A 9,870-nucleotide genomic window follows, 5' to 3' on the forward strand; every position below is an offset into this window, starting at 1 on the left:
ACCATCGCGCCCTATGGGCGCGATGGTAGCCGCACCGCACATCCGCCTGTTCACCGTCGCACCCTCTGGGCGCAATGATAGCCGCTCTGCACATCCGCCTGTTCACCATCGCACCCTCTGGGTGTGATGGTAGCCGCGCCGCACATCCACCTGTTCACTGTCGCGCCCTATGGGTGCGATGGTAGCCGCACCGCACATCCGCCTGTTCACCTTCACGCCCTCTGGGTGCGATGGTAGCCACGCCGCACATCCGCCTGTTCACCATCGCACCCTATGGGTGCGATGGTAGCCCTGCCGCACATCCGCCTGTTCACCATCGCACCCTATGGGTGCGATGGTAGCCGTGCCGCACATCCGCCTGTTCACCATGACACCCTCTGGGTACGATGGTAGCCGCACCGCACATCCGCCTGTTCACCATTGCACCCTATGGGTGCGATGGTAGCCCTGCCGCACATCCGCCTGTTCACCATCGCACCCTATGGGTGCGATGGTAGCCGTGCCGCACATCCGCCTGTTCACCATGACACCCTCTGGGTACGATGGTAGCCGCACCGCACATCCGCCTGTTCACCATTGCACCCTCTGGGTGTGATGGTAGCCGTGCCGCACATCCACCTGTTCACTGTTGCACCCTCTGGGCACGATGGTAGCCGCGCCGCACATCCACCTGTTTACCGTCGCACCCTTTGGGCGCGATGGTAGCCACACCGCACATCCGCCTGTTCACCATTGCACCCTATGGGTGCGATGGTAGCCGTGCCGCACATCCACCTGTTCACCGATCGCACCCTATGGGTGCGATGGTAGCCGCGCCGCACATCCGCCTGTTCACCGACGCGCCCTATGGGTGCGATGGTAGCCGCACCGCACATCCGCCTGTTCAGTGTCGCGCCCTATGGGTGCGATGGTAGCCTGCCGCACATCCGCCTGTTCACCCTCACGCCCTCTGGGCGCGATGGTAGCCGCGCCGCACATCCGCCTGTTCACCATCACGCCCTCTGGGTGCGATGGTAGCCGCACCGCACATCCGCCTGTTCACTGTCGCGCCCTCTGGGTGCGATGGTAGCCGTGCCGCACATCCGCCTGTTCACCATCGCGCCCTATGGGTGCGATGGTAGCCACGCCGCACATCCGCCTGTTCACCATTGCACCCTATGGGTGCGATGGTAGCCGCGCCGCACATCCGCCTGTTCACCGTCACACCCTCTGGGTGCGATGGTAGCCGTGCCGCACATCCACCTGTTCACCGATCGCACCCTATGGGTGCGATGGTAGCCGCGCCGCACATCCGCCTGTTCACCGTCGCACCCTATGGGTGCGATGGTAGCCGCACCGCACATCCGCCTGTTCAGTGTCGCGCCCTATGGGTGCGATGGTAGCCGCCGCACATCCACCTGTTCACCCTCACGCCCTCTGGGCGCGATGGTAGCCGCGCCGCACATCCGCCTGTTCACCATCGCGCCCTATGGGTGCGATGGTAGCCACGCTGCACATCCGCCTGTTCACCATTGCGCCCTCTGGGTGCGATGGTAGCCGTGCCGCACATCCGCCTGTTCACCGTCACACCCTCTGGGTGCGATGGTAGCCGTGCCGCACATCCACCTGTTCACTGTCGCGCCCTATGGGTGCGATGGTAGCCGTGCCGCACATCCGCCTGTTCACTATCACGCCCTCTGGGTGCGATGGTAGCCCTGCCGCACATCCGCCTGTTCACCATCGCACCCTATGGGTGCGATGGTAGCCGTGCCGCACATCCGCCTGTTCACCATCGCACCCTATGGGTACGATGGTAGCCGCGCCGCACATCCGCCTGTTCACCGTCGCACCCTCTGGGCGCGATGGTAGCCGTGCCGCACATCCGCCTGTTCACCGTCGCACCCTCTGGGTGCGATGGTAGCCGCGCCGCACATCCGCCTGTTCACCGTCGCACCCTTTGGGTGCGATGGTAGCCGCACCGCACATCCGCCTGTTCACCATCACGCCCTATGGGTGCGATGGTAGCCGCGCCGCACATCCGCCTGTTCACCATCGCGCCCTATGGGTGCGATGGTAGCCGTGCCGCACATCCGCCTGTTCACCATCGCGCCCTCTGGGTGCGATGGTAGCCGTGCCGCACATCCGCCTGTTCACCATCGCACCCTATGGGTGCGATGGTAGCCACGCCGCACATCCGCCTGTTCACCATCGCACCCTATGGGTGCGATGGTAGCCGTGCCGCACATCCGCCTGTTCACCATGACACCCTATGGGTACGATGGTAGCCGCGCCGCACATCCGCCTGTTCACTGTTGCGCCCTCTGGGCGTGATGGTAGCCGTGCCACACATCCGCCTGTTCACCATCGCGCCCTCTGGGCGCGATGGTAGCCACGCCGCACATCCGCCTGTTCACCATTGCACCCTATGCGTGCGATGGTAGCCGTGCCGCACATCCGCCTGTTCACCGTCACACCCTCTGGGCGCGATGGTAGCCGTGCCGCACATCCACCTGTTCACCGACGCGCCCTCTGGGCACGATGGTAGCCGCGCCGCACATCCGCCTGTTCACTGTCGCACCCTATGGGTGCGATGGTAGCCGCACCACACATCCGCCTGTTCAGTGTCGCGCCCTATGGGTGCGATGGTAGCCGCACTGCACATCCGCCTGTTCACCCTCACGCCCTCTGGGCGCGATGGTAGCCGCGCGGCACATCCGCCTGTTCACCATCGCACCCTATGGGTGCGATGGTAGCCGCGCTGCACATCCACCTGTTCACCATCGCACCCTCTGGGTGCGATGGTAGCCGTGCCGCACATCCGCCTGTTCACTGTTGCGCCCTATGGGTGCGATGGTAGCCGCGCCGCACATCCACCTGTTCACTGTCGCACCCTATGGGCGCGATGGTAGCCGCACCGCACATCCGCCTGTTCACCATCGCACCCTATGGGTGCGATGGTAGCCGCGCCGCACATCCGCCTGTTCACCGTCGCGCCCTATGGGTGCGATGGTAGCCGCGCCGCACATCCGCCTGTTCACCATCGCGCCCTCTGGGTGCGATGGTAGCCGCGCCGCACATCCACCTGTTCACCATCGCACCCTCTGGGCGCGATGGTAGCCACACCGCACATCCGCCTGTTCACCATTGCACCCTATGGGTGCGATGGTAGCCGCACCACACATCCGCCTGTTCACTGTCGCGCCCTATGGGTGCGATGGTAGCCGCCCCCGTGCTGCACATCCGCTTGTTCACCATCGCACCCTCTGGGTGCGATGGTAGCCGCGCCGCACATCCGCCTGTTCACCATCGCGCCCTATGGGTGCGATGGTAGCCGCACCGCACATCCGCCTGTTCACTGTCGCGCCCTATGGGTGCGATGGTAGCCGCGCCGCACATCCACCTGTTCACCATCGCGCCCTCTGGGTGCGATGGTAGCCGCGCCGCACATCCGCCTGTTCACCATTGCGCCCTCTGGGCGCGATGGTAGCCGCGCCGCACATCCACCTGTTCACCGTCGCACCCTATGGGTGCGATGGTAGCCGCACCACACATCCGCCTGTTCACCATCGCGCCCTATGGGCGTGATGGTAGCCGCGCCGCACATCCGCCTGTTCACCGTCGCGCCCTATGGGTGCGATGGTAGCCGCACCGCACATCCGCCTGTTCACCATTGCGCCCTCTGGGCGCGATGGTAGCCGCGCCGCACATCCGTCTGTTCACCATCGCGCCCTATGGGCGCGATGGTAGCCGCGCCGCACATCCGCCTGTTCACCGTCGCACCCTATGGGCGCGATGGTAGCCGCGCCGCACATCCGCCTGTTCACCATCGCGCCCTATGGGTGCGATGGTAGCCGCACCGCACATCCGCCTGTTCACCATCGCACCCTATGGGTGCGATGGTAGCCGCACCGCACATCCGCCTGTTCACCATCACACCCTATGGGCGCGATGGTAGCCGCGCCACACATCCGCCTGTTCACCATCGCGCCCTATGGGTGCGATGGTAGCCGCGCCGCACATCCGCCTGTTCACCATCGCACCCTATGGGTGCGATGGTAGCCGCGCCGCACATCCGCCTGTTCACCATCGCGCCCTATGGGCGCGATGGTAGCCGCGCCACACATCCGCCTGTTCACCGTCGCGCCCTATGGGTGCGATGGTAGCCACACCACACATCCGCCTGTTCACCATTGCGCCCTCTGGGCGCGATGGTAGCCGCGCCGCACATCCATCTGTTCACCATCGCGCCCTATGGGCGTGATGGTAGCCGCGCCACACATCCGCCTGTTCACCGTCGCACCCTATGGGCGCGATGGTAGCAGCGCCGCACATCCGCCTGTTCACCATTGCGCCCTATGGGTGCGATGGTAGCCGCGCCGCACATCCGCCTGTTCACCATCGCACCCTATGGGTGCGATGGTAGCCGCGCCGCACATCCGCCTGTTCACCATCGCGCCCTATGGGCGCGATGGTAGCCGCGCCACACATCCGCCTGTTCACCATCGCGCCCTATGGGCGTGATGGTAGCCAGCGCCACACATCCGCCTGTTCACCATCGCGCCCTCTGGGTGCGATGGTAGCCGCGCCGCACATCCGCCTGTTCACCATCGCGCCCTATGGGCGCGATGGTAGCCGCACCGCACATCCGCCTGTTCACCTCGCACCCTATGGGTGCGATGGTAGCCGCACCACACATCCGCCTGTTCACCATCGCGCCCTATGGGTGCGATGGTAGCCGCCCCCCACATCCGCCTGTTCACCGTCGCACCCTATGGGTGCGATGGTAGCCGCACCGCACATCCGCCTGTTCACCGTCACGCCCTCTGGGCGCGATGGTAGCCGCACCACACATCCGCCTGTTCACCATCGCACCCTATGGGTGCGATGGTAGCCGCGCCGCACATCCGCCTGTTCACCATCGCGCCCTATGGGCGCGATGGTAGCCGCGCCGCACATCCGCCTGTTCACTGTCGCACCCTATGGGTGCGATGGTAGCCGCGCCGCACATCTGCCTGTTCACCATCGCACCCTATGGGCGCGATGGTAGCCGCGCCACACATCCGCCTGTTCACCGTCGCACCCTATGGGTGCGATGGTAGCCGCACCGCACATCCGCCTGTTCACCGTCGCGCCCTATGGGTGCGATGGTAGCCGCACCACACATCCGCCTGTTCACCATCGCACCCTATGGGCGCGATGGTAGCCGCGCCACACATCCGCCTGTTCACCATCGCACCCTATGGGCGCGATGGTAGCCGCACCACACATCCGCCTGTTCACCGTCGCACCCTATGGGTGCGATGGTAGCCGCACCGCACATCCGCCTGTTCACCGTCGCGCCCTATGGGTGCGATGGTAGCCGCACCACACATCCGCCTGTTCACCATCGCACCCTATGGGTGCGATGGTAGCCGCGCCGCACATCCGCCTGTTCACCATCGCACCCTATGGGCGCGATGGTAGCCGCGCCGCACATCCGCCTGTTCACTGTCGCACCCTATGGGTGCGATGGTAGCCACACCGCACATCCGCCTGTTCACCATCGCACCCTATGGGTGCGATGGTAGCCGCACCACACATCCGCCTGTTCACCGTCGCACCCTATGGGTGCGATGGTAGCCGCGCCACACATCCGCCTGTTCACCGTGGCGCCCTCTGGGTGCGATGGTAGCCGCGCCGCACATCCGCCTGTTCACCGTCGCGCCCTATGGGTGCGATGGTAGCCGCGCCGCACATCCATCTGTTCACCATCGCGCCCTATGGGCGTGATGGTAGCCGCGCCACACATCCGCCTGTTCACCGTCGCACCCTATGGGCGTGATGGTAGCAGCGCCGCACATCCGCCTGTTCACCATTGCACCCTATGGGTGCGATGGTAGCCGCGCCGCACATCCGTCTGTTCACCATCGCACCCTATGGGTGCGATGGTAGCTGTGCCGCACATCCGCCTGTTCACCATCACGCCCTCTGGGCGCGATGGTAGCCGCGCCGCACATCCGCCTGTTCACCATCGCGCCCTATGGGTGCGATGGTAGCCGCGCCGCACATCCACCTGTTCACTGTCGCGCCCTATGGGTGCGATGGTAGCCGCACCGCACATCCGCCTGTTCACCATCACGCCCTCTGGGTGCGATGGTAGCCGCGCCGCACATCCGCCTGTTCACCATCGCGCCCTCTGGGTGCGATGGTAGCCGCGCCGCACATCCACCTGTTCACTGTCGCGCCCTATGGGTGCGATGGTAGCCGCACCGCACATCCGCCTGTTCACCATCACGCCCTATGGGCGCGATGGTAGCCGCACCGCACATCCGCCTGTTCACCATCGCGCCCTATGGGCGTGATGGTAGCCGCGCCGCACATCCGCCTGTTCACCATCGCACCCTATGGGCATGATGGTAGCCACACCACACATCCGCCTGTTCACCATTGCGCCCTATGGGCGTGATGGTAGCCGCGCCACACATCCGCCTGTTCACCATCACACCCTATGGGTGTGATGGTAGCCATGCTGCACATCCGCCTGTTCACCATCGCACCCTCTGGGTACGATGGTAGCGGCACCACACATCCGCCTGTTCACCATCGCACCCTATGGGCATGATGGTAGCCGCGCCGCACATCCGCCTGTTCACCATTGCACCCTCTGGGCATGATGGTAGCCGCGCCACACATCCGCCTGTTCACCATCGCACCCTATGGGCGTGATGGTAGCCGCGCCGCACATCCGCCTGTTCACCGTCGCACCCTCTGGGTGCGATGGTAGCCGTGCCGCACATCCGCCTGTTCACCGACGCGCCCTCTGGGTGCGATGGTAGCCGTGCCGCACATCCGCCTGTTCACTGTCGCACCCTATGGGTGCGATGGTAGCCACACCACACATCCGCCTGTTCACTGTCGCGACCTATGGAGTCTGTTTGTTTTCATGCAGTTCAGTCAAGCCTAACATAATCGTCGGAGCATGCCAAACTATGATTACAAATGGTAAGACTTACCACCCCCTCCTGGAGTGTCTATTCCCCGCGGTGGAAGTTGTCTAACGAACTACAGTGAGGCCAGGAACACCAAATGGTCAGCCAGCAGTGCTCGTCATCCTCATGCCTCCGCTTCAATCGGCATGTTCATCACCCTCCCCCCGGATCCAATTACGAATTTAGTAAAGCCCGCCTGTCCAAAACACTGTGGATGTGTCAGATACGCCCCTGTCTGTGCCCGCACCCCCAATCGGAGACACTGGCAACAATGCTGATCATGTCACCAATACACCCCGATCCTGAGATCCACTGCCGTGACCCGGGACCAGCTGTGCGTGGTGCACCCCTTCCAGGGTTTCGCCCACCAAACAAGAGTGTCCATGTCATCACCCCAGCATGTAGCTGGTAGTCCATGCCTCCGCCAGTCATGAAAGGGTCACATGGATATGCCGTACACACCTATGCCATACACACCTATGCCGTACACACCAGCGGCCGTGAATACACTGCTGGCCCAAGCATCCGCCTTGTAATCATTTCCGTATTCCACTGCCTGTAGATGACATAGCTGTCCCAGGCCATGCATGTCACTGCTCGTGAAACCCCCATGGCCCCCTTAGTAGCTACCCGACTGGTCCCCACCGTATACCCTCCCGTACAAGCCCGCGGCGCATGCATCCGAATGTCACCATGGCTGCAGTCGGGGGATGGCAAAACGAGGGGGGAAAGGGGGAAAACGCAGCGGGGCAGAATGGTTAGGAGGGCGTGTTTCAGGGCATGACGGGGGCCCCCTCAACCTAGGCGACGCATTCCTTCTAACATCATCATGGCCGCAGTCGGGGGATGGCAAAACAAAAGGGGGAAGGGGGAAAATGTTGCATGGCAGGGCGGGAATTTGAACAGTACAGAGGTGTCACCCACGTTCTTGTGGGTCTGGGGTCAATTCCCAGGTGTCCCGTACTGACCCATGATACATACACACATTTGTACGTGGGCACATGAGCACACGGAAGGTGGGGCACACACATTCACTCGCAAAAGAACGGAGGGAGGGAAGGCCAAGGGAGTGAAGGGGACAGCAGAGGGGAAGGCACAGGATGGAAGAAGGGAGGGCACATGGTAGGGGAAGGGAGGATGTTGGGAGGGAGCGTTGAGGGAAGTGGGGGGGATGATGGAGGAAGGGTGGAGGAAGAGTGAGAAATGGTATTGTGGAGGGATTATTGAGGGAGGGTGGAGTGAGGGTTGGAGGGTGAAATGAAGGAAGGATGGAGACGGAGCGCCATGTCTCCCTTACTTCACCCCCCGAAGGAAAAAACAGCCACACAGATCTATGGGGCCGGAGGCCTCAGTGATATTAGCATATGCATCATTCGCACCCACATGAATCCCCCAGGGTCCCTGTCGTATTGAAGTCATTTAGCCAGTGGCTCCCCCGTTCGTTTGACTGGACATTTATAGGAGAGTCATCACACACACAACCAGAAGAGGCGCACAAACACTTGGCATGCCAAAACAGCCATCAAACCCTAAGTAATTTAACTTAGGGAGAGGCACCCCCAGAATCCCGGATGGGCAGTGGCAGGTGTTGTGTCGTATGCGGTTTCTATAATTGTTTGGATGTTGTGCACAACACATGGGTGAGGTGGGGTGGCCCATCCATCTTCGCCGGTCACCCGACAGCCCCTGGTTTGCCCTGCACCAACAGCACGCCTCCCGGGTTCCCATGACCAGCAGTCTGAAAGCCATCCAGCTGCTGTGCACCTATGACCGACAGCCCAGCACCTATGATCTATCTGCAATGTATCGACCCTAGACAAACCGTTTTGGGGCTTCTGGAGGCCCATAAAGCGCAGCCGGGGCAACATGCGCTCCCTTTAAGTCGACCATGCAATGCCTTGCCTACCCTATATTACAGAACAATCCTATGCTTTTCGGTGCTTTTGGATGGGTACAAAGCGAGAAGTCCTGTCATCATCATTGGCCATGTCGACGTCAGAGTGCCCGCGCGTGAAGCTGTTTGCTGTACTAGTTAAAGCAATAACTTTGATTTAGCTATGGAGTCTCTGTAGCCCGTTCGTTTGGCTTTATGAAAATGCGTAACCTCTGTCCAGCCGTCGCAGTTACAATCTACCAAAGTATGTGCGCTTTGCGCAGAATTTAAGCAATAAAGACAAGCAATAATTAACTCAATTGGTGTTCCTGGCCTCGCAGTAATTCGTTAGCCAACTTCCACTCCGGGGCATAGGCACTCGGGGTCTTGGCCTGCAGAACCCATCCACATTCACGAAATGCCTAAGTCATGCAAATGCGACAACCTTTACTGTAATAAGTTACACCTCGAAATCCATGAACGGTTTGCCTCATTGGTACTGTAACGCCGCTAAGGCGGCCCTTGGCTCACCGGGCCAACGGTATCGTACCAACGGTACATCCAAGAACTATTCATAATCTTCCAATACCAAACGGTATTTATCAATACCACCTTTTATCGTTGGATATTTTCCTTCGTAACTGCTTTGCCAACTGCAAGCTTTGTTACAATTTTGGTATCTTAGACCAACCGGTCAAAAGACCTCGGAGTCGAGTACTCCAACGCTTCCGCACCTACATTTCAGTCCCTTCAAACATTTTCTACTTACCCTTCATGGCTAGCCCAAGGAACCCTCAACGCGCCCAATCGGCGGAGGCCGACCATGAGCGCTACCAACTGCGCCAGGTGAGCCCTTCAAGAGCACAAAAACTGGTACATAAGGTCCAGGACATGTACGAAAAGTACGTGAGGCGTGCCCAGCGTAAGGGCATCACACCGCCGTCGCGCATGTTTGACAAAGTCAGACAATTTTGCGAGGAGCAAGACTATCGCTCCGCACTAGGCTTCCTAATGGAAGCTAACGAGGAACTCTCTTACGTGCAGAAAAGC

The 9,870-nt window shown here is 61.3% G+C and overlaps 1 protein-coding gene across 1 annotated transcript in view; it reads right to left on the minus strand.

Moving 5' to 3' along the window:
• VOLCADRAFT_93117 (uncharacterized protein) overlaps positions 1 to 8,366 on the minus strand; it is a gene marked incomplete at both ends in the record, with an annotated part of 14,972 nt that extends 6,606 nt beyond the window's left edge. Inside the window, 29 exons of the mRNA XM_002952429.1 lie at positions 115 to 219; positions 271 to 375; positions 687 to 792; positions 869 to 999; positions 1,260 to 1,364; positions 1,398 to 1,466; positions 1,726 to 1,830; positions 1,934 to 2,038; positions 2,142 to 2,246; positions 2,490 to 2,558; positions 2,766 to 2,870; positions 2,922 to 3,026; positions 3,240 to 3,344; positions 3,500 to 3,604; positions 3,864 to 3,968; positions 4,020 to 4,124; positions 4,384 to 4,488; positions 4,644 to 4,748; positions 4,852 to 4,956; positions 5,008 to 5,112; positions 5,164 to 5,268; positions 5,372 to 5,476; positions 5,580 to 5,684; positions 5,892 to 5,996; positions 6,188 to 6,256; positions 6,360 to 6,464; positions 6,724 to 6,828; positions 7,593 to 7,644; positions 8,245 to 8,366. Coding sequence (XP_002952475.1) covers positions 115 to 219; positions 271 to 375; positions 687 to 792; positions 869 to 999; positions 1,260 to 1,364; positions 1,398 to 1,466; positions 1,726 to 1,830; positions 1,934 to 2,038; positions 2,142 to 2,246; positions 2,490 to 2,558; positions 2,766 to 2,870; positions 2,922 to 3,026; positions 3,240 to 3,344; positions 3,500 to 3,604; positions 3,864 to 3,968; positions 4,020 to 4,124; positions 4,384 to 4,488; positions 4,644 to 4,748; positions 4,852 to 4,956; positions 5,008 to 5,112; positions 5,164 to 5,268; positions 5,372 to 5,476; positions 5,580 to 5,684; positions 5,892 to 5,996; positions 6,188 to 6,256; positions 6,360 to 6,464; positions 6,724 to 6,828; positions 7,593 to 7,644; positions 8,245 to 8,366 — 2,928 coding nt within the window. The remainder of the gene's footprint in view (positions 1 to 114; positions 220 to 270; positions 376 to 686; positions 793 to 868; positions 1,000 to 1,259; positions 1,365 to 1,397; positions 1,467 to 1,725; positions 1,831 to 1,933; positions 2,039 to 2,141; positions 2,247 to 2,489; positions 2,559 to 2,765; positions 2,871 to 2,921; positions 3,027 to 3,239; positions 3,345 to 3,499; positions 3,605 to 3,863; positions 3,969 to 4,019; positions 4,125 to 4,383; positions 4,489 to 4,643; positions 4,749 to 4,851; positions 4,957 to 5,007; positions 5,113 to 5,163; positions 5,269 to 5,371; positions 5,477 to 5,579; positions 5,685 to 5,891; positions 5,997 to 6,187; positions 6,257 to 6,359; positions 6,465 to 6,723; positions 6,829 to 7,592; positions 7,645 to 8,244) is intronic.
• Positions 8,367 to 9,870: the final 1,504 nt, after the last annotated feature.

Source organism: Volvox carteri, assembly GCF_000143455.1.
Source record: "Volvox carteri f. nagariensis unplaced genomic scaffold VOLCAscaffold_29, whole genome shotgun sequence".
Classification (NCBI taxonomy): Eukaryota; Viridiplantae; Chlorophyta; class Chlorophyceae; order Chlamydomonadales; family Volvocaceae; genus Volvox; species Volvox carteri.